This window comes from Channa argus, chromosome 7 (genome assembly GCF_033026475.1).
Source record: "Channa argus isolate prfri chromosome 7, Channa argus male v1.0, whole genome shotgun sequence".
Taxonomy (NCBI): domain Eukaryota; kingdom Metazoa; phylum Chordata; class Actinopteri; order Anabantiformes; family Channidae; genus Channa; species Channa argus.
The window spans coordinates 7,822,594-7,846,818 of NC_090203.1; the positions used below are offsets into that span (position 1 = coordinate 7,822,594).

Below are 24,225 nucleotides of genomic sequence, written 5' to 3' on the forward strand. Positions count from 1 at the left end.
TGACAGCCCCCTACTGTCTGTGTTGTTTTTAGCCAAAGTCTGAATAATTTACAGCATGTTGCCCCAGTGTTTACCTTCAGAGACTATGCAGAAAGAACTGTGTTCCTACATGGTTGCAGAGTGAGCTCAGGGGTACAGTGCTGAATTGACAAAGCCAAGTGTCTCTCCCATGAGGGTCTTTGTTTGGCCGTCAAAGCCTGGGCAAACTAATGTTTGAGTAGGAGATTCAAGTTCAGCAGGCTGCCAAATGTGAGTCATAGAGCTACTGTCCTAACAAACCAGCCCAGCTATTGTTGTTTGTTTTTTTTGTTTTTTTTTTTATGTTAGTGCAGGTGACTGAGCTGCTAGAGAATGGTTTTTAAAGAAATAAATGGCTAGTTTCTGTAAATATGATGCAATTACTGCATTTTGCTTTGCCAGAGAGTCAAGCCGTTTGCTCCGAACAGTCTGTCTGTACATCAGCTTTGCACACTAGAAATGGGGTATATAGAATTAGAAGAGAAGACTTGAAACCTAGAGGAAGATCACGTCATCTGCACTAATGAATGGAATGAAGAACAACTAGTTGAGTACCATATCTGGGCTTCTCAGACCTTTTACCTTCTAATTTCACCACCTGTTTTTCACCTTGTCTTTCTATTCAACCAGCTCCTCACTCAGATCAGAAAACGAACCTCGTGAGGCCTGACCCAGAGGGGGAAAGCAGCCCCCCGAAGTCTGACAACACCCAAAGAACTGAGTCTCCAGCTAAGAAGAATACAGATCGGAGACTCACTACCCCCACAAAATCGGATTTCATCCCTCGATCACCTGGATCACCTGCATCACCTGTTCAGAGGTTGAAACGAGGTAAAGGAACAGCAGTTTTACTGTTTAGATATTCCTTATATAGAAACCTGAATGTTGCCTGGTTTAATGCAGTTCTATGATCTGGTGTTATTACGTCCGCACCCTGATGGAGTTAGGTCAGCCCTCTCAAGGCAAGCAATGCTCCAGTATCGAAGTAACCGTGGCCACATGCTTTCAGATAAGAAGCTAAACCCAAGATAGCTGCTTGAGGAGTTGAAACATGCATTGAACTGAAGTTCCTGTGGAAGAACCTCAGGTTTGGGTTTGAAAATTGTATGCAAAATTATATTAGTCAGGAAAATATCCTGGTTAATTTTGGACAAATTAGCTTTATTTGGAAGTTGAAACTTTCAACTTTATTTATATAGCTCCAATTCACAACAAACTCATCTCAAGGAAAGCTTTTGCTAATCACTGACAATGGAGAGGAGGTAAAATGAACATGAATAAGAATCTCTTTCCTTTTTTTTTTCTTTTTTTTTCTTATTTTAGCTAATTATGCCATAAAGAGCATTTACAGCATCACTGTTACTTCCACAAAGCCACCACTTGAGCTCGGTGTACTGACTGACTAACAGGACATGCAAACTCTAAAGAACACATTTGAGGGTTTTGGAGTGTAACCTGCTTTTTCCCCTCTCTCCCTAATTCTTTATTAATCCATTCATGGTCTTTATTGTGTTAGTGTTAAGTGATGATCCAGAAACTATAACAATAAAGTCAGTTAGATACTTAGTGATAATATTTTGCCAAATCAATCATATCAGTTTATAGTATTATTTATGTATTTGCCAAAGGCTAGCCTGTTTTAGACAAATATATTAACTGCCAAGTGTCTCGATTCCAAAAATGACCCACACCTCCCTTTGTCCTTCAAGTTCCTATTCCACTTGTTCTTTAAAGCTCATTACTTGTGAGGCTTTGCACTACCCAGAGGGGTGAAGATGAAAAGCACTCTGCAGCTACTTAATTAGTAAAATTAAATCCTGAAGCTTGTAGTTCAGTTGCCTCTTCTAGTTATAGGCTTCTCAGACATATTTTATTTTATATCATTAGCATTTTTCTGAAAATGCTGTGATTTTCTTCTTGTGGTGATTGTATGAGGATTATCCTACTGTTGTGACTTAGGTTTGAGTAAGATTTGTTGGAAAGGGTAGTATCATTTTTGTTACCCATTCTGTGTCCATGGTGGCTGCACCACTAGACAGTATACTTTGCACTGCTCCAATTGTTCCCCAGTGTTGAGCCAAAAAATTACATACAGCTGATATTTCAGTTAGATGCCAGAGTGTATGTGCATAATCAACATGTTGGTGAGTTGCAAACAGCAGCACCTTACAAGACTGTCAATGTGTGCTTTCTAGTCCTCTAAATATAGTGGGTCCACACTGAAATGTATTCTATATGAAGTATCAAAGAACTGATTATAATTTCAGCTGTAAAACAGGTTAATTAGAATAATATTTACAAAACTCACATAGGAAAAGTGTAACATTGGGACATCAGAATGCCATCTTTTCCCAGGGAGAAGCGGCAGCTAATGCTGTAATGCGGTTTAAATTCTTGAAATGGCTCAGTGTTTGCTTTCACTGCTCTCCCTCTTGGCTTTTTCACTGAGTGGTTCCACTGAGGTATTTGGAAAGAATGTTGTGTGTGCAGACACTGGAGATGTCACAGAGAGAAGAGATATATGTACGTGCACCCCAGTAGTCAAAACATATCGTAGTCAAACCTACACCCACACCCAGATGGCAGAGGAGATTTATTGCGCCTCCCATGAGCTGCAGATTTTATATAGGAAAGATTGGCATCCTTTCAGAATTTCGTTCAAACATTGGTCTTTTGGGCTTTTCATTAATATAGGAAATATATTACACATCAGCTTCAGCCGAGTGTTCTTGTGTATCAACATTGCCAGTTTCCTGTCATTGTTTTGTGGCATGCTTTTCCTTGATTTTCTGGCATTTAAAATTTTTTAAAATAAGCACATTAATGTGCTTATTTAGCAACAGTGAATAAAAACAGTCATGTATTTGTTTATTTACCTGTGTGGGTACAATTCCTAAAACTTTGTGTCAAAAATATAGATGGAAAAATTATAAGAAATGCACTGTTCTTTTCTGTCTGTAGAGCTGTGTAAATGTACTTAATTGTGTTAAATATTCTTTGCTTAACAAGTCCTCATCAAGGAATGATTCTAGCTAAACTGAGTTCAACAAATGGGCTTTAATTTAGCTCTTAGTAAGAACCTTTCGATCTTAATTTTTCATTTATGTGGAAGTATGTCATGAATCTCATTCTTAAATAAAAGTAAAAGTTTCACAGGGATAAAGTTAACTTATTTACAAGAAACAATAAATGAAATGTTTTGTGACTAAAGGCTGAATGGACTGGACATGGAATATGACACCTCATTCACACATCGTCTCCCCGTTTTTCTCTTTTCACCCTCCATTCTCATTTCAGATATCATGAAGTCAGAGGAAAGGCAGAAGCTTGCTAAGGAAAGAAGAGAAGAAAAAGCAAAATATCTGGGTAAGTTGAGCCAAAGTGTGGAAGGAGAAGCCCTTTACACACACAGAGAGAGAGAGCACCCTCTAGTGTTGGGGTGAAAGAGGTTCCATTTGTGGGTTGTGTTGTTAAGGGCTGACTGTATGCTGCAGGTGGCATGTGCATGAACCAAGACACCATTTTACCAAATATGAGCATGTTCATGTTTTGCATATTACTCCTACTACGTCAAAATGCATGCTTACTGTATTTAGTTTTCTTTAACATTGCTCTAGCTCACCTCGGCAGTAAAATCTGTTTTTATACAATTTGAATTAAATCAGATATTCCCTACATTGACCAAAAAATCAACAATTAACGATTTGTGACTATGTAGCTTTTTGCAGTGTGATGAATCTCTCTCTGTGACTTAAAATTTCTTGCATGGTCCCAAACACCATTTCCTATGATTTATCCCAACTTATACAGATGCTCTTTGTTTGATGCCACAAGTTTGCAATGAATGCCACAGCTGTGTGACAGCTGATACAACATGTCCCTGCTCATGGTCTATTATACTTTTGTTTAACACATGGCTGTTGTCACGCAAATACATGCTGGTCGTGCACTGCTTTGCATGATTGACAGATGCCTCTGTCTTCTCTCTCACCCTTTCCTCCTGCAGAAGAGCTCAGCAAGTTACAAGGTAAGTCACTCACCTATGTTTATGTGGTGGTGGTGGTGATGGTGACTATGAGGACCATTTCAGATTATTATTGTTTATTATTTTATTTTCTTCTTAGTTTGAACGTCTTAACTTATTGAAATTGAGTAGTTTTGATTTGAGCTGGGCAATACCTCAGACATTTCAATATTGAAATTAGGAGTTGGAAACGTAGTTCTGGTTTTTAAAATATGTCCTCAAAAAAGAACCAGTACATGACAGCATCTATTCACAATATGCTTGGACCACATCCCTTTATGTTTTCCAATAAAGTGAAATCATTGATAATTGGGGACTATTGTTTTAATAAATGAGCACATATTGAAATAGTGATTCAAAGGTCAATTTTGCTATTATAAAGAAACGTGCATTAAGTACAATATTGAGTATTGGTCGTATTGTCCAGCCCTAGTGTTTCATTCACCTAATCTCATGTTCCTTGTTTAAAAATCATGGTTGTTTCCTATTTGTTCTTGTCATATAAATTTCATCTGATCGTTCTTTTTAACGGTCTGAATGTCATCATTGTGTCTTTCACATAAATTCATGTAGCCATAGACTGATTATGTTACCAATCATTTTTGTGTAAATAAATTCTGGTTTTTAAACAGGGCTAAGTGGCTGACCTACAGTTCAATTAGAAGAGCATGTGTCATGCCCCAAGTTTGACCTTTGTCCATCCACGTGTCTTGAACTGCAGACACTGTGGAACAATGTGGATTTTGTATTTAAAAGATAATGTTTTTAAACCACTTTCCACAGAACCACTATGATTACCATCCTAAAGCAAACATTTGAGGTTTTTGAGGCACTTGAACCCAAATATATCTTGGCTGTGAAACAGAAACCACATAGTTCACAATTTTCTGAAATAGGAAAATACGTTAACTAGTGTGCACTTGTTGTGATAAAGAATAGAATGATACTGTTTATCTGAGCTTGCATATATATAAAATTTATAAAATATATAAAAACAGAAAGAAAAACAGGCTTTATGCATTGGAAATGTATAGATGGTATATTTATTAACTTGGAGTTAGAGAAAAGCAGACTATAAAATATACCACTTTGCCCTCATTAGAGCTTAAAGATCTGGAAACATTTTTTATATTTAACAAATGGATTTGTGGAATAAATGCAGAATAAATTCATAATTGTAACATTTATCATCTCACATTTCTTTAAACTAGTTGTTTTTCTTTCAGTAATGCCTTTAGTCTAATCCAAGTGTGTGTTCGACAGCAGTAAGATGACACACGTCATAGCATGGATCAGTCTAATTGCACGATAACTGGGGCATGCCAGATGGCATGAGTCTGATCTAATGCTCTGTCGAACTTGGATAAAAGATCAGATCCTGCCAAATCTTGTGTTTACAATATCAACTTAAAAGAGATCTTAGCCAGGAAGACTTAGATGACCAACCAAACCCTGTTATATCTGTAATTCAGTAATAAGTAACAGTGTGATTAAAAGAAAATCTTATCTACATATTACAACTTGTGTCTCAGTGGTTCCTTGTTATGTTTAGTTAAAGCTTTGAAAGACTCACATCAGGGAATTGTTAGTGACTGCACTGATGCTTTTCTCTTGGCCGGGTATAAATACTTCTTGTACCAGGATTTATAATTAGTTCATGATCTCTCCTCTGCATTATCCTTCTTGCAAATAGGGCCTGTCTGGTTAGGTATTACCATTGTTGGGCAACGGTCTGGAAAACCATTGCCAAACACTTTTGCAAAATTATTTAAATTCAGATATTTAATGGGTGAATATTATATATGGTCACTTTTTTTAATTGCTTAAACATGGTATGTGCACGGTTTCGTTTACAATAAATACGTGACTAGATGCTATGGATGTGGAAAACTAATCTGTCTTACAGCCTTAAACATTTAACTTGATGGCAGCTGCAGCAGTTTCCTTCTCCTTCTGTTTTCATCACAGTGCAATGGCTGAATGAAAAAGCTGTTTCCAATGCACTTTATATACAGCACCAAGCTCTAGAGCTTTGTAGCACTAGAAGGGCAAGATCTTTCAAATCAAGGCCATTGAGCTGTGATGAGCTGAGATAAGCACTGCAGCAGATATTTTCTTTGCCGCAAGGTTGGCAAGCAGTACCTCAGTAAAACTTAATTTCCTTCTTGAACTGTTTGCCTCACAATAAATATTAACCCCTCTAGCCTCCAGCCCACCACCAGTTGCTTTTGTTGCATCAATTGCCTTAGAGAACTGAGCATTTGCCTGATTCTCCATGGAGGTTTTACTTTGTAGTTTGAAGAAATATGGCAAGTTGTGTACACACACACACACACACACACACACACACACACACACACAGAGAGAAAGGCAGCTGCAAACAACTCCTTTTATGTTCTCTTTGAATAGCTCAGGCACAAGGAGACAATTTCAATTTCAAAGTGTGTGATTTATTGGAGGTGACATGCAAACTTGATCCAATTAGTGTGGTATAAAAGTGTCACTTCAGAAAGGCTGTATTGGTCTAACATAGCATTCTGCAAAGAAAGTCAAGGAATTTAATTTATTTTTCCAAACACAAAAGTGTTCTTTTCAAAGACCGCTTTAGGTGTGAAGTAAACATTGGTGTGGCTTTAATCTTTTTGCCTTAAGCTTACAGCTGTATTTTGCCTCAAATTGCTGACCTGTCATAAGATGTTTTTCTTGTCAAATAATGACTTTTAACAGGTATCATGTTGTTCTTTCAAGACAAAACCTGTCATGGGAATCTTTGAAATGGATTTGTACTATCTGTATTTAAAAAGATGGGGATGAAAAAAGGGATCTTTTGACCAGGGCTCTTTTGTAAAAGTCTCATTCCTTACCATGTCTTTTGTCCCATCTTAGCTTCCAAAAAAACCCAGTGGCTGGAGAAGGAGGAGAAAGCACGGCAGCTGAGGGAGCAGCAGCTGGAGGAGCGCCGCAGAAAGCTTGAGCAACAGCGGATCAAGGCAGAAAAACGGCGAACCGCACTGGAGGAGAGGCAGAAGCAGAAACTGGAGAAGAACAAAGTATGTTGGGCGTACAACACTCTACATTAATTAATTCTAGGGGGAATGCTAATGCCCACTTCACTGTAGTGGGAGCTGAACAGGGGCAGTTGCAGAAGAAAGAAATTAGGGTATTCCTCAAAGACCAGCCAGGCAGGTGCTTTTCAGCTGAAGAGCCGACTCCCTAAGCACTAAACTTGCACATTTGTTTTTGTTATACATTTTAAATGACTGTTTTCTTCTGTGCCCTGTCCAGGAACGCTATGAGGCTGCCATCCACAGGTCAACAAAGAAGACATGGGCAGAAATCCGCCAGCAAAGATGGTCCTGGGCTGGTGCGCTAAACCAGAACTCCAGCCAGAAAGAGGGTGAGTACACTGATCCTACCTGGTTACGCGTCATAAAATCACACGTACCTCATTTAGGTAATTGAAGGCAGTAGATGCAAATTGGATTGGTGAATACAGTGCAATGTGTGATCACTTTTACTGGCTATAGTTTGTATGTTGAGGTTGTTATTTGTCATAACTGAGTTTTGAGTGACACTAGCACAAGGAGCCCACAATAAGAAAATCCATCTGCTATTCACTGAAAAAATGCCATTTAAATCAAAAGCATGACTGACGCTACTTTCTTTGTCAGTGAATGACCGGCTAAAGCTAATGTCCTTACATGCTCTCATTTTTCTTTGACCTGATATGCCTATCTTGCCTATCAGTTGTAAGGGATCAATGTCAATTGTGATTAAGTTTTATTCATTAAACCTAAAAAGGTTTGGCATTTTTGCTTGATAAATTTTAAAAAAAAGTTTTTAAAAAAGTTTTTTATTTGTATTATTTTTTTGGTGAATCCTTAAGGTAAAGGCATTGCAGCCTGAAATTAGTGCATATCATCCATATCATCTTTTTCAGGTGATGCCTACATTAATTTTGTTGTCTGCTTTCTAATCCCCAAATAGATAAATTAAGTGTTTGTGTTTAATGCTCACTGTTGACATGGTGCTGGAAAAGCTGCCAAACTGATATAGAAAGCACACTCATTTTTTTTATTTTTAATCTGGTGTGTTCATCCACCATCAATTACACTCCTCCATCTTAACACAGCAATATTCTCTGCATTAGCCAGTGCAGTTCTGTCCTTGCAGACTGTTTGCATGTGAAACATTACTTAAGGTCATCAGTCCATCATCATCATCCGACTGTATTGATCATAAAAAGTGAAGATTTATTCATCTGCTTCATTGCAACAGTTGCAGTAAAGAGCAGCAAAGTTGAATGTTTATGTGAATTACTAAATGTCTTGATAATCCACAATCTGATTTTATTCCACCTGTAGAAATGTGTTAGAGGTTTCAGTTAAGGTGGCACAGAGTGACAGTTCTAAACTAAGTCTTAAGAGTATATAGGTTCATCTTTTGCCATGTAATCACCTCTGCCATATACCCAAAGAATTATTGACAATCACATCTTCATGCTTTCCTTTCCTAACCAGTCTGTTGTCTATAGGAGAAGGAAATGGTCTGATTGTCACGATTAAAGTAAACGAGTGTAAATGGCCTGCATTAGAATGGCAAAGGGAAATGCTCTGAAATAGGCCTTCTGGCCTCTTTCATCTACCAGACTTGTCTATTTAAATGACATTCATGCTCTGCCTGTTTTTAGTGCTTCCATTACTGTATTATACTCTGATTCAGGTCTGACGTCATTTTAGGAAAGAGTGTTTATATGATTGCAGTGTATTAGAGGGATATACAAACCTGGGAAATGATGCAAGTGTTGCACATGGGTGATTTCACAGATTCAAGATACTGTTCCAGTTCACATCATCAACCAGGAAATGTGTATACGTTTCCCAGAAGTTGCTTTCCATCACTTGTTCCATCACTTCTAGCCGTCTTTCTTTGTTAAACAAGTTTGTGTTTGGACGTTTTGTAATGGTTCTTTTGTTGGGTATTTAACTGATCTTTTTGCATTGGAGTTGTTGGCATAGACATAAACTTGTGCAAAATCAGTTGTAAAGGGTAATTTCCCCCAAATCACAACTAAAATGGTTTATTTCTCTTGAATTAAATTGAATTTAGTATGCATACTGCATTAAAGACTTGCATTTAAAATATGAAATATGTTTCCTGGATATATGTCCATGTTTAATGTTTTAACATTACTACAGTATAAAGTTTGTTGTATAATTTTGGCGAAGTTAACCTTTGATAAATGATGTTTGAAAGACTGTCCTCTGCCATAGATGCCTGCCTGTGTGTTTGTGGTTGTGTGTGTACTGTAAAGCAGTGATTGTTATACACAAGGGCATTACAAATAAATTGTCATTGGTATTTGCTCTCCTTACATATTTGTTATTTTACTTGCCTTTACAGTAAGTATGTTTGTAGCATGGCGCCACAGAAGTTCGCCCTCTTCCTCTCAAACCTGTATGAATATCTGTGTGGCGCTGTTTTGGCTTTTTAGGCGGATGCTCTGTGTCAACGGTCAACCTGCCCAAACATGTGGACTCTGTTATAAACAAGCGACTCTCCAAGTCCTCCGCCACGCTCTGGAACTCCCCCAGCAGAAGTAAGGCAGCATCTGGAATGCCCGCCCCACTCCTTAAATGTGTCCATGACTCTGCCCACTGCCCATATCTCCAAACACGTCTGTCATTGTCCTCTAATTTTTTTTTTTTTTCAGTTACCTCTTCCCATTTTGTTTACAGTCCCTCTCTCCTGTTCTTGATGGTTGACAGCTGACCCATTTCCATCTTCCAAAACCACTGAGTTCTTTTTTTGTTTTTACTCTCCAGATTTTGGCTCGGCGTTTTGTTTGACATGCTCTGCATGTTCATATTTTACTATGCGTTATGTACAGTGTACATGTTCTGTTCTGTTTAACTACCCTTTGGTTGGTTCATTGTGTGGTAATGGCCATTTCATTTCTGGTTTGTTTGCACAGAGAAATGAATCATTTTGTGCTCATTTTCATCACAACATCCTGGATGTGGGCTGACTTGTCTGTCTTAAATGTGTTTTGTTTTTTGTTTTCAATAGAACAAATTTATAACCTACATATGTATTTAGAGCAGAATTTGTTTATGCTTAAAATAAGGGCAGTTCTCTTATCGGTCCAAAAAGAAGTAGGTCATGGTGTACTCCTGCAAAGACGGAGAAACTTCTGAGTTTGAAAAAAGGCAAATTAGTGAGTGAGTCAGCATTTTTCAGGAGACAATATATTCCCCCCCCCCCCCCCCCCCCCCCCATAAAAATAGATGGGTAACAATATATCCCCATGCTCTACTCTCTAGCCAATTACACACACTGTTCATTCAGTATAACATCTTTCTTGTCTTACAGCTTACAGCTGAAGAAGAAAGTTTCTCCCCCAAATAAATACTGACAAGCTGTGGTTATAAATAACTGACTCAGTCTCTAGATGAGCCTTTCAAATAACTCACTCTTTTTGTCTCTCTGTGTACACATACATGCCAAGTATATATCTGTTACACTTACTAAGTTTATTTTTCTCCTTCTTCCTCTCATATATTTCCTTTTCTGGCACTTTGCTGTCTTATTGGGATTGGTGTATTTGATTGGGTCCTTATGGCTTGTAGACATTGTTACTTATGATCCAGAATCCAAGAAGCTGTTTCCTTTCATTTCTCTTTGGTGTAAAAAGTTTAGACTTTATATTTTGCGCTCTAATTTGGTAATAAAGGACATTTTAAAATGTGTCCAGGTTCTACCAATACTTCAACTGTGGTTTCGGGCTGATATCCTAAAAACTTGTTCAACCGAGGACATCCATTTAAGACATGGACTAGTCTTTTAAGGCAAATGTTTGTTTTTTTTCTTTCCCTACTTGCAGCACGTAGCCTTGCCCTGTCTCCATGGGAGAGCAGTATAGTTGACCGGCTCATGACACCGACACTGTCTTTCCTTGCCAGAAGCCGCAGTGCTGCCAGTGTTCTCAGCAATGGCAAAGATGGTCGTAAGTTGGAAAAAAACAGTGACCATAGTTTAGGTAAATGTGTCACAGTAAATGCTTACACTGCTGTGTGAATGCTGGCAATCTTTAATAGTACTCCACCCTCTCCTCAGACACTCATCTGTGCCCTCGTTCGACCTCGGCCAGTCCCCTCACTTTGTGCGCTCACCAGCCCCACCACCGCTGCTCTGACCGCTGGAGAGTGACCTCCAGCACACCTGACATCACCCAGCGTCAACACAGACGGAACTCTACGCCTGTATGTCTTCCTAATTAGCTCTTAATGTGTGGAGCATATTTTCTGCTCACAGCCAAGTGAAGTCATAGTCTTCAGGAAGTTGCAATAGGGGATGAAGGGAAAAGCATTTTATGTCTAGAGACTCATAAGTAAGCCCTTTTCCAGAATAAGCATGTAGTTAAAATGCTATTAAAACTATAACAGGGGATCTTGTTTTTGCAAGTGGGTTTATTATTCATCTAACCCTGAACGAAATTTTAACAGTGTTAGCAATAGTTTCTCTAGCGGTCTATAAAGCAAAACATGATCCTTGCTTAAATTTTTTATTTTATACATTTACATTTAGTCATGGGGGGAAATGCTTCTATCCAAAGCAATATACAAGTGAGGTATAAAACGAGCAACAATGGGTAGCTTGTTTATGTTTAATAATATATAGCATTATGTACTGTCTTTGTAATTGATATTATATAATTGGTCAATTCATAGAATTGAATTTGTGTTTACACTTTTTTTTGTTTCGTTTTTTTCAGATTGATAAAAACAAGAAAGGAAAGAGAGACAAAGAACGAGAGAATGAAAAGGAGAAAATTGCACTCACTAAGGAGAAGGTGCTCAAGAAGAGACAGTCTCTACCTATTATGAGACACAGACCAGATCCAAGGTAAAACAGTTTATTTATACAGTTCTAATTGCACTTCATAATTTACAAACTAGGAAAAACTCTTTATCCTTTGCATATGAAAAATGTACTTTAATCTAAACAGAAGAGCAACCTCATGATTGTTCATAATAACCATCAGTCCCTCATCTAATTTTGTTAGTCAAACCAAACTTAAGAAAAAAAAACTGTCAGCACCATTGAATTTATTTATTGAAATATTTTAATCTTGAATTAAGACAATTTGTCAGTTATTTAAGTAGAATTCAATATTTATCAATTTTAAGGATGATTGTATAAAACAGGACATCTGAAGATATGACCTTGGATTTTCTACATTACATTAAAATCAGTGCTGAAAATAATTTAAATGATTTCCTCCCTTATATTAAGGTGACCCTGATTGAATATGCTCATAAAGTGTAATAAGCCCTAAAATGTCTTTAGCATAATGGATGTTTGCTCTTTAAGAACTGCTAGGATGCTGACAGATAATGCATTTCAAGGGTGTCTTTGTCTGCTGTAAACCTGTTTGTGGAATTACGGTTAAATCAGCAAATTCGATTCAAACCAATATTTCAGTTCACTTCTAACAGAATACTGTGAAAAGTTCAGGATGAAACAGTTGACATTTTGTATCAGCGTAACATTTTTCTTATGTATTCTAGTCCCAGTCCTTTAGCAAGACAACGACCGTCATCTCCAGCCACACCTAAGAACAGAACTGCATCTCCCAGCCCTGCTGCCTCCCCCAAGCCTCCATCAACACGTGGAAGCCCGTCAACCCCTAAAGGTCGGCCCAAGAGAGCTAGGACCCCCGCCAAGTTTGACCACCGAACCTCCTCCCCTGTCCCCCTTGAGAGAGTGAAGGAGCCTCAAAGGCCTGCCACCCCTGAGGAGAGAAAGGGTGAGTGCAAAAGAAATGGATAATAGTGGTAAATGCTCAAATATCAGTCATATTAATAGTAAATTAAAACAGCTAAATTCCTTTTCCCCAGTAAGTTAAACTTAACAGCCACTTACTGCCTTAATCCAGAATGCGTCTCAGTTTTCTTTAGTTGTCGTCGTTGAGTTTGTCCCTAACTCAACACTCTAGTAAAAGTAAAAGTACTTTGGTAAATGTACTTACTCCTCTGGTTAGTTGACTAAAGGTTTTAATTAGACCACACATTTATATCTACATACTGATAAGGAACACGAGAAGTGGCCCTGAAAAGCTAAAGCAAAAATTGGCCTTTTTACTTTTACTATTATTGTGGAGTAATGCTGCAGTGATTGACATACTGCAGATGGTTACTACTTTCACCAACTGTCATATTGTGCAATCATACTGTGCAGAACATTTGGGTTGAGTCATACTTATTTTTATTATTTTGTTATAAAACCGCAGCTTTCCTCACTGTTTGGCTCTATCTCTTCCTGCGACATTAAACAATCTAATGGAAAAAGTGAATCAGCTTCTGGAAAATCTGAATTTTTCAACGAGCAGTGGGTAAAGATTACCATCAGTCTTAATTAGGCATGAAAACAAAGTGAGCATATTGAGGGGGACGGACACACACACACACAAACTTACTTCATGGTCTGTCTTCTGACACACAGCACTAAGAGGCTGCAGTAATCAGCCATAATTACGTAATTATCAAGTTCTTAGGCTGAGGCTGCAGCTGTTTACAGTCATCAGTTGCTGAGTAGCGAATGTTTCACTGTGCATGTGAAAGCAAAAAAAACTGTTTGCCTTAATAATACTGATCTATAGGTCATTAATGGTAAACAAATAGTTTTATTGAAGATTGGCTAATGCATGTTGACTTTCCTTTCACAATATATTTTCTTGTTTTAGGTTCCCCAGTGGTTCCTGCCATTACAGTATCCTTAGCATCCTCAGCACATGTGTCAAGCACACCAGTAACAACCACAGCCAGTTCCTCCTCACCTGAGGGGGTCCACTCAGCTCCTTCTGTCCCTGCTGTATCACCTGCACCCTCTCCATCAGCCAAGCCCATGGCAGGCACCAATGACCCAGAGGAGGCTGCTCGCATCCTGGCAGAGAAACGCAGACAGGCCCGAGAGCAAAGGGAGAGGGAGGAGCAGGAGCGGCGTGAACAGGAGGAGAAGGAGAGGTCAGAAGGATTTTATATGCCTCAAAACACAAAGAGTGGGTTAGCACAGTGATGACCGTGGCAGGACGTGTTTCGTAATTATTAAAAAACACATCACTAACACTAATTAAAAATGCTCAGTGAAACTAATGTGATCTTTCGTTTGCACATTGTTTCCTTTTCTTTGTTTAATTTCAACTTTGCAGAGATACTGTAAAGCTGAGCAAATGTCCTGTTAGTAGAATCATTTACATTATAAAGTGTTTGACACATGATTCTGTGGCAAGGGCTTAAGCTTAGTCTTATGCTTAACCAATTTAGGATCTTGCGAGACGAGCGAATAGCAAGGGAGGCCGAAGAGAGGCAACGCAGGGATGAGGAAAGCCGGGCCATGGCCGAGGAGCAGAGGGAGAGAGATGAAGCCCAGCGTCTGCAGGAGGAGAAAGAGGCTCAGGAGAGAGCAAAAGCTGAGCAGGAGGAGAACCTACGCCTGCAGAAACAGGTGTAGTGACTGTCAACTCAGAGCAGAGAGTTTTACTGTACCGGACTAGATGAGTAAGGGTTTAAAAGACATTTCAAATAGAGTGACAGGCAACACACACACTTTACAGCATCATCACACTACAAAGCAACTTTTTTCATTTCAGCAAACAGCCAATTTGTTGCCTCTTTAAATGTCACTTTTGCAGTGTCTGACCTCATTAGATAACAGGCTTGATATAAAACACAATCCCATATTTTTTTACGTCAGTGTGATGCTGTTGTCTTTAAGGCAAATATTAATCCAAACTAAGGAGCCAGTAACTACAACAAACGAACCATTTCATCAGATAACCTTCAAGCATTATTGACTTTTCCTGTGTTTGTTGATGTTGCCAGGGAGAAGCAGAGAAGGATGGATGGTTGATAGATTGTCAGTGAATCATGAAATGTGGCTTTTATAGTATTTGTTTGCCATGTAGACCTGTAAGACTGGCGTCTTATGTCTGCAAATGGTCTGTTATTCAGCTCTTATACATTGTCACCCCCTTGTGGTCTTTCACAGACATGGCATTTGTGGTTAAATATGATCCAGTATAATTATGCAAAGGCTTATTTTGCGTATTTTGCTTTAAATGGTCCTCATGAGGCTGTAAATGTTGAAAATAGATCTTTTTGGCTCCAAGGTACAGAAAAAAAAATCCCTTTTGTGGTAGTAAACAATAATTGCAGGGAACCACCACACCCTTGTTATGCAAAGGCATGTCATTTTGGCTGGAGATTTTTCTCCAGCATTAAAATTGTGGTTGGTTTCTTGTCTGTGTGTATTTCAGAAAGAAGAGGCTGAAGCTAAAGCCCGGGAGGAGGCAGAGAAGCAGCGTCTCGAAAGGGAGAAACATTTCCAGAAGGAGGAGCAGGAGAGGCTGGAGAGGAAAAGGGTAGGGCAGGGCAACATCTCTATCCTCCTGTCATTGTTCTTTCATTCAGTCAGAATTTCCGTTTTGAACTAATTTCTATTTTAAATAATATTAAAAAATAGAAATCTGGTCCTATACATTTACAGTGTAGAAATAAGTGTTCCTTAAAATAATGTCTGCAATTTTTTAATTTGGAAATACTGACGGACCCTGCTCGGTTACTGCACATGAGTAATACAAAATACATTCTGTATTCAATTAACAATAGGCTCTATCTTTAGTCAAGGTATTAAATTGCGTTCATTCTGTGGTCTGCAGAGAGAGACAGAGAGAAGCAAGCTATATACACTATTAAAGGAGAGATTACTGTGCCGGTCATCCGTGTGTGGATTTGTGCAGATCTATAACCCAGAGTCTGTCTGTCTCGTGCCCCATCTTCTCTCCATATGTTAAAAGTTCTTATTTATTCGTACAGCCCATGCCTGTTTTTTTACTGAATTAGCCCACACAGTCAGGATATCCTCCTCCCTGAGGACAAAAAAGACTGGCCTACCCCTGTTACTACCTCAACCAAAAAAGTGGTCAGCAAACACAGGTGGGAAGCAGTTTTAGACAAACGGGAATCTTTAGTCCTGAGGCAAAGGGTTTGAAGCCAAACTTGATGCCAAAGCCATGAGCATCGGAGCCGTCCATGAATAACCTTGAATCTTAAAAATGCTTCACTTTTATGAGTGGCAGCTGCAGTTATGGTCGAGCTGTTTTAGACTAGCCGTGTCCTCAAACGAAGGTCGCATCTTGTTTCAAATCTCTGCCTTCTGTGCATGCAAATTAGCCAGACAGAGTGGTTTGTATTTTATGGCAGCATATTCTTATCCTCTTTCCTCTATCCTACTGTCCACTGTTCACCCATCCTACGCTATCGTTCCAGCTGAATACACAAGTGCCGCTTCATCATTATTGACACAGCCCTACACCTGGAGACATAAGTGCCTCAGTTATAAGGGCCTGGACAAAAGAGACAGGAAAACAATTTACACTGTTGGAGAAGCAATGAGTGAAATGTGAAACCTCTGGTTTCAGCAAAGCAGGCCAACAAAGTGTGTGGGCTCATGTAATCCACTAAACCTAACTCCGTTTTTAACAAAGTCAAACAGAGCTATTTGCCATCATAGCACAAATGCATAGGAAATGGGAATCCCTTAACATTAGGATCCCTTATGGACATTTTGTTGTGAGTGTGTTCTTCTTGGTCTTCCTGTTCATCCATTGTCTTCTTTTCTCAGCGTCTGGAAGAGATCATGAAGAGGACACGCAAGGCAGATGGAGGCGACAAGGTATGTTTGCAGTTTTAATCGAGAACAAGACAGAACTTGCCTTTTCAATAAAAATGAATGACATTATCTCCCATCTCTACAGAAAGAGACAAAGTCCCACGTCAATGACAAAGAGGCAGAGAGCACCAAAGGTAAGGAGAAGATTTGGTCTGTAGTAGTCTGTCTTAACACAATATTCTCAAGTGATGGAGGAAATTCCTTACCCACCACAAGCCTTTAATCTCCAGGAGTCATTTTGGCTAACTGGCCTTAGTGGTCTGCCATTAATGTGCTATCTGGCAAGGGATTTGCTCTGTGATTGTTTTCCAGAAATCCCAGAAGTGGATTTCTAACTCTTTCAGCTTTAATTAGCAAATCAACATGAACTACCCGAATACATACAACTTCATATGCTTTATGTTAAAAAAGGTCACGCATATTTAGTTTACTATGTAACTCCATTTCCCACTGCAGCATCTAGTATAGAGAGGTTATTAGAATATATCTCTGTCTCATATCCTGCACAGCTGCAATTTGAGTTGTTTTCTACACAATAAGACCCATGTGTGCTTGCTTGTGGTCCAAGCCTTGGGACTGAGGGAGTAGAGAGGAAGAGTGGGCTCTTGTCAACACCCTTCAGCAGTTATCAAACATTTACTTCTGACACAACTAATAAAATGAGGATGGATGTGACGTTACACAGCTCTGACTCACATCTATTCTCCTTACCACTCTTGGAATAAGTCCTTTCTTAACACAGCTATACACACATACCCACATCACATACAGTAGATGAGGAAGATGAAGGGGATCAATGTGATCAGAGACATATGGTGTTTATGGCAAGGTTAGCCAACGCAGGAAGACATTAGCCAGCCACTGATGTAGTCAGAGGTCTGCCTCCATTCTCCTCAGGGGTGTGGAGATCTGTCTCAACCACAGATATGTCCTCGGTAGAGCTGAGTAATAGGGGGATTTGACTACACAAAACGGGTGCTTCGGGAAAATGTTAGGCTGACACAGCTAAAGAATATGGTTAGTACTGCATTAATTGCGGTTGTACTTTGTTTCTTTCAGGGCCTGATGACTACCAACGAAAGCCAGAGGTCAATTTGCACCATAAGACGACAGAAAACGGACAAACCAATGCGAAAGAAAGGTAAAACCATTTCTTTGCTCTCATGCTGATGCAAGACCACAGTGAACCGTATAAACCCTGTGTGCCAGAAAACTAAGCCGGGAGTTGACTATTAATCAAGTCTGTTGGAGGTTTGCAATGTTGTAAATGGAAAACACTAGGAGCCACACAGTTTGGGTCCACAATAAACAATTGCAATAGTGGGAGAATGGTTTTGTTTCTTGAAATGTTTACTCTTTGAACATGCTTTTTGGGGTAGATTTTAAAAGACTAGTGCAATTGCATAGCAATGGAATGACACATTTCTTGTATGAGTCATTCTGAGCCATCGTAAGTACAACCATACTCTGTATCTCTCCACCAGCCCCCACATCCAGCTGGTCAATGGGATCCAGCCAGTGAGACATGAAAACGGTGTGTCCACTAAAGGAGATGCTGCCCACTTTGAAGATGTCATTCATCTCACCAATCATGGCAACACCACTAATGGAGCACAGGATAATTCTGAGACTAGCTTGGCCACTGAGCCAATCCTCTCTTTTGAAAGTGAGGAGTCCTTCATGAAAAAGGCAGGGCCACTGAAGCCTCAGCATGTAGCAGGTACAGAGTTACAAACTAATTTACAGCACACGTGAGAAATCACTCTATATCATGTGAATACCTAAAGAAAGCTTAAATGAACAATGAAAATATAAAAGAAATATGAAAAATAAGCACACCAACTTGGCTATGATAAAATGTTCAGTCAGGAACTTCTGATCTGATCCCTGATTCTAAAACTCAAAGTGAACCACCGAAGTGGGGAATAGGTACGATTATAACACTATTAGTGTGATCTAGAGAAACATTGGTCACTCGCCATAAGAAATTTACAAAATCATGTTTACTTGTTTATAAATGACTACAATCCAAGAAACCCAATTAGAGGCAGTCTGCTTTATGTTAGAAGCCAAATATCTGAGAACTGGTTATTAATGGATTTATTGTTTTGCAGACAGTGTCATGACTTATTTTTTACTATCTTGTGTCCTCATATGCACTGAGCTGGCTTTAGACCTGGCCAAGTTAACATTACCCACAAAAAGGCTCCAGTACGAGGTACCATGGTCAGTGCTATTTTCCTGAACCTCGATTTCATCTTACGTGCAGGTCTGTACACCCAGAAGAGAAGATGGTGCAGCATGGGGACTCCACTTACACTTTCAAAGGGGTGGAGGTGGGATAAGGAAGAAATAGTGTAGAGAAGCAGGGTATCTTTATACTGATGACAGCTTTTATGCAGCAGCCCCACTGACTTGAGCTTGCACCCAGTGAGGAATTCCAAGAATGACCGAGGCGAGGAGGAGACCCTATCCACATAGCTTTGCTGCCAGGGGTTAGAAACAGGACTCCAATGCAATTAAGCACTGTATCCCCCCTTAATCAACTCAGTCCTAACAGCAACGTCAGCGGCAACCTACTCCTCCATTCCTCCCAGATCTTAACCTTCACCTTTTAGCCTGAAGACAAGTCAGCGGTCATAAATACTGTTTAAAACAAAGAGGACCTTTGCTGGCCCTAATGCCTTCATTACATAATATTTTAATTAGTATTTTCTCCATCATCTTCATAGCACCTCTTACTATTAACCCAGTCCTATAAAAAGTACATTCTCTCTTCTCACTTTCATTCTTGTAAATCGGGACACTTGAGCTGGCAGAACTTAGGCTGAGGGCTATAATCGGTAATAATATGCTAGACTGAGGCCAATTTTTATGATTCATACTTTGAGGGTTTATTTGAATGTTAATGCTATTGAGTATAACCCTAACATGTGGTGTTGTCAGTCAAATTATTCAGTGATAATATCAATCAGGGCTTGTTTCATTTATAGCTCTCTGCTGCATTTGACTATAAAATGTCCTCCACTTGACTCTCACTGCCATCTCATTTCCCTTACGTAAACAAGACGGGGATTTATGGATTCATGCCTCCTGCAACTTGTTCAGGGTCTTTTTGCATTAGTATTGTCACTGGGTCAAGAGGTTTTCAGACCATCGTTATCAGGTCGACGCTTTTGTTTGGCTACAACTGGACACTGGTTTTGCCAGTTAGCATGTGATGATTAACGTTGTATGGCTGCTGCTCTTTATGACCCTTATCCCTTTGCACTGTCTCCATCAGAGGTGCTGTGAGCCAGTGTTGACATGCTCGTCGCCTTAGACCACCAACTTTGCCAGACCCTGCCAACGCTCACACGGGGGTGAACCTCGTGACCTGTGCCAATCAACAACTCCCTAAGCTCCTCAAAGCAAACACACTTCTCTCCTAAGACAAAGCAGGCCACAGAAGATGACACAACGCTAAAGACAAAGCAAGATAAAAGGTGTTGCTGCATGCATCACTGGTGCAACAGTGTAAATGTTCGTAAGGATCTTTGGGGCACTGATTTCCATGCACCTTAATACTCAACAGCATCATCCTTTGTACATTACAGTACAGATGAGTAATTATTATGATAAGCTAAAAAATAAATGTTGTCCTTGTTCTTTAGTTATTTAACTGAGAGGAATTTAAAAGACTGGGTACATTTTTTGTGAATAATGTAAATGAACTTAGCGTGTAAAAGGAGGACAGTGTGTAGATTAAAGTTGAAAGGGAGTCGTTTTATACTACTCTGTGTGATTAGGCCTTCTAAATAAAACCCAGATCTTAAACATCCTGATTTGTAAAAAGCTACTTGTAACAGGTTTTTTTTTTCTGTGAAGTTCATTTAAAAGATTTGGAAAATTTTAAAACTTGACATGCAATGGCTTCTGTGTGTAAACATACTTTCTGTTCATAGGCAAAACTCAACTATGATTGATTGTATGCAGAACTGGATGTATTAAGGAGGGTACAACCTTCACCGTTACGAAACTGGAGGTTATCTAAGGTCAAATCCTTGTAAATTGGGATTTACCCCCAGTTTTCACACATGTAAGCATGACTCTATTTTTGCGCATTTGAATTGAGATTCCATGGACTGATATGTATTGATTGGAATGCTGGTGTGTGTAAATGCTATAAATACATATTGATGTGGGAGAATCTTTAAGTCTTATTAAAGACAAGCTGTCCAATCTGTGGTTTCATCATCGATTTGCCCTGATTAAATAAGGATTTGATGCATTTAGGAATCATTTAGGAGAAGAGAAAACGACACATGTTCTGAATTCAGAGTTGAATCTCCGAGTTAAACAGTCTCTGGTTCATTAATCTGAAACAGGCATAGAAATCGATCATTTGTTATTAATTTCGCAATTTGGAAACGTTTTTTAGTTTGTTCTACTCGTTTACTGCTGGGGCTCAGTAGTATTTTGACTTTCCAGGGGAAATACCCATTCCCACTGAAAGCTGTGAAAAATGGACTGCACGCTAACCACAGGGGAACAGATTTAGAGGTAGTACCAGAGGGTCCTACAGCTGATGTTCAAAGCATGCAAGTTGGCTCAGTGGCCCACTTCAGTTTGGGTCTCCTTTTACAAAATCCCTATGGGGGGTACATGCCGCTGCATCTGTTGGCCCCCCCTTTTCACTATATCCTGGTGCCCAATGCGAAGCCTGGCAGCATTCTAGGCAGCTGAAGGGCCCTATAATATGATTAATGTCCCCTTCTTCCAAATGCTAAGACATGCCACACCGATCATCATGTAAAACTTACAGTATGTGATTTAAATGACTTATAGCCCTCTTATGAAATAGAACCTGTGAGGCACAGACGGCTCCCTACATCCCAGTGGGTTACACTACAGTAGATCTGATCTGATGTAGTCCAGTGCAACGGCATGTGCAAAAGTCTGAGAAATGCATGCAAACTCAACTACCAAGCTTTTAGAGATTTACATTTAAATTGTTTCTAAACAAAAGGAAACTGATCGAAAAGGCCAAGACCCATCGTGCTGCATGCATGAGACAACTTTTAAGTAAAAAAAAAAAAAAAAAAAAAAGTAATTTTTTTTAAAAATGCTCACAAACATGACACTAATTGGAAACTGTTAATCTTACAATGCTTTGGTTTGTACAAATGATCAGCCACTTTCTGACAAACCAAGCTTTTGTTGAAACGCCAACTTCATTTCCAAGTTATGTCTGCACAGCTGCCTAAATGCTGTTTTGCTTTTAACAAAACATTTGGCTTCTCAAGCTTCCTTGAGTAAGATGTGAAGCCCTACAACATAAGTATAAGTTAGACAACGTGATCTTATTAATGTGTTGCTACTGCAGTTACACAAAGAGTGTGCTGTTAAAAGCTGTATTCATCAGCCCCACCAGAGGGTGCAGCACCTCAGCATGGAGTGGACATGTTGAATTTGTCTGGATTCGTGCCTGCTCTTAAGTTTGATTAAAAAAAAAATTGCAACATTGCAATTGCAGAGTACAAATCTAAATGTCTATGTTATAAATACGTCATTTTATTAAAAAAAGAAAATCACTCGCTCAAAGTCAAAATTTGATCTGCTAGTCAGTCCCTGGTAACATGTAGTACTTCTCAGCAGGGACTTGAAGATTAGTGGGTACTATTTTTAGGGAGGTGTCAGCGAGGGAGTGCACAGTTACAGGGGGAGTGGTGCCAAGTTTCTGAATAAATTTCTACAGAATGAGGGGTGGGAAAAAAAATGTAGAACTTGATAAAGCCGAGGGTGAACCAAAAGCCACGAGCTTTTCGTTAAATAAAAAGGGGCTTTCTGCCCGTTAAGGTATTAACGGTCATTCGGAATAGCCCAGCTGGCAGGAAGGGAGCTACCCCCAGTGTTCATGTCCCTTTGGTTGATGGGTGTATTATCTCAGCCCACAAGTGCGCCAATGGGTCACTATGACTCTATTCTTACTCCACTCACTGGCTGAGGACAAATAGCTTCTTGTTAATGTACTTTATTATTTTTTGCTTTGTGTTAAAGCTTTAAATATGCAGCCAGCCAGCCAACTGTGGGTCATAGAAACTCAGGACTTGATGAAGCAAATGTTTCAGAGAGGCAAGAGTGCCTGCCCAGATCTCATTTTAAATAAGATAGATGGGTCAGAACTGGGTCACACCTCAGAGTCCCACTCCAGATAAGACCACTGCTGTTACAGTACATCGCAAGTATCAAAGCACAACAAGTCCCAACTCTGTTTAGTGTTAATGCTCACGCCTTATCCCTGTGTCACTGAACTGTCTTTATCTGCTCAGCAACAAGCTCTGTTCACACAGCTGCTCTCAGATGGCGGTACATTAATGAGAGGCCACAGCACAGCCAGCACTCACAGCAAGCCTGCGTCTTGATCCCTGTCGGAGCAGGGAGCTATTCCAATGGGAAATGGCAAGATTTAGAGAACCACATTATACCCCTACAGGGCCTCGACACCAAAGAACTGCCATCCGAGGCTGCAAAGATAACTCAAGGCCCAACATCCTATCAGGAGTGGTTGCTGGGGACAAGGAGCAGCTGCTGGATCATTGTCACAACCTGTCGGATAGCGACACTCTTTGATGACGTCCTGCTTGAGTGTATGATATTTAACCAAACCTCGAGACCTTTAGCAGCCTGACCTTATTGGTCAGGATTTAATAATGCATCCACATTATTGTGAGCTGAGAGCTGAGAGCATGCACATAAAAAAAGGCTTAGAGAACGTGGGAACAGATTTATTGGACAAGTAGGCATTTGCTTTATTGGTGCATCTGCTTGATGGCTGACTGGTACCGAGATTCTTCTGTTAGCAGCTAGTAACAAAATGTAGGCGTGAATTACTGTGTTGCTAACAAACACATTGGATCTGCATGATGACAAACTTTGCATTATATACGAGAAACAGATAAATGTTCTACTTACTGCTAATTATACAAATCGAATGAAAAGAAAACAAAGAAGAAAAAAAAGATATGTAGATGATAAGAATGCTCAGAATTATTATTTGGTTTTGAACAAACGAGATGTGTGCTTGCAGATCAGGTAGCTGAACAGCCTAAGAGCCTTAAGCCTGAGGAGAAACGTGAACATCTTTTAAAAAAATATTATGCCAGTCAGTCCAATACAGCAGAAGTGCACAAACTCACTACCCAAGTAAAAATGCAATTAGTTGCCTAAAAATATACTCCATAAAACAACAAACTTTAAAAACTACTGATCTTAATGCGGTTGATAACATGAATGTGCACATCTTAATAGAGAACCTGCATCTGAAAATTAGCTACTCAAGCTGTTAATGTGGTGTCATGTAAAGTTCAAGTACCTCAAATCTTACTTAAGTACAGCATTTTTAAAATTGAAAGACTATTTCCCCAAAGCACAGATGTCGACCCCTTGACGCCTCCCCAGTAGAGGCACTA

At 39.5% G+C, this 24,225-nt stretch overlaps 1 protein-coding gene across 9 annotated transcripts in view; it reads left to right on the top strand.

Moving 5' to 3' along the window:
- map7d1a (MAP7 domain containing 1a) overlaps positions 1-20,997 on the top strand; it is a 32,689-nt gene extending 11,692 nt beyond the window's left edge. For 2 of the 9 annotated variants that reach the window (XM_067510582.1, XM_067510591.1), the window contains exons 2-19: positions 649-849; positions 3,316-3,384; positions 4,025-4,045; positions 6,929-7,092; positions 7,328-7,439; positions 9,537-9,641; positions 10,926-11,081; positions 11,159-11,304; positions 11,817-11,947; positions 12,613-12,851; positions 13,788-14,067; positions 14,368-14,548; positions 15,360-15,464; positions 16,727-16,777; positions 16,860-16,908; positions 17,834-17,915; positions 18,259-18,494; positions 20,058-20,997. In XM_067510582.1, the coding sequence (XP_067366683.1) occupies positions 649-849; positions 3,316-3,384; positions 4,025-4,045; positions 6,929-7,092; positions 7,328-7,439; positions 9,537-9,641; positions 10,926-11,081; positions 11,159-11,304; positions 11,817-11,947; positions 12,613-12,851; positions 13,788-14,067; positions 14,368-14,548; positions 15,360-15,464; positions 16,727-16,777; positions 16,860-16,908; positions 17,834-17,915; positions 18,259-18,494; positions 20,058-20,068 (2,339 nt within the window). In that variant the 3' untranslated portion in view covers positions 20,069-20,997. The remainder of the gene's footprint in view (positions 1-648; positions 850-3,315; positions 3,385-4,024; positions 4,046-6,928; positions 7,093-7,327; positions 7,440-9,536; positions 9,642-10,925; positions 11,082-11,158; positions 11,305-11,816; positions 11,948-12,612; positions 12,852-13,787; positions 14,068-14,367; positions 14,549-15,359; positions 15,465-16,726; positions 16,778-16,859; positions 16,909-17,833; positions 17,916-18,258; positions 18,495-20,057) is intronic. The other 7 variants (XM_067510584.1, XM_067510585.1, XM_067510590.1 and 4 more) reach the window with 7 other exon arrangements.
- The last annotated feature ends 3,228 nt before the right edge of the window (positions 20,998-24,225 follow it).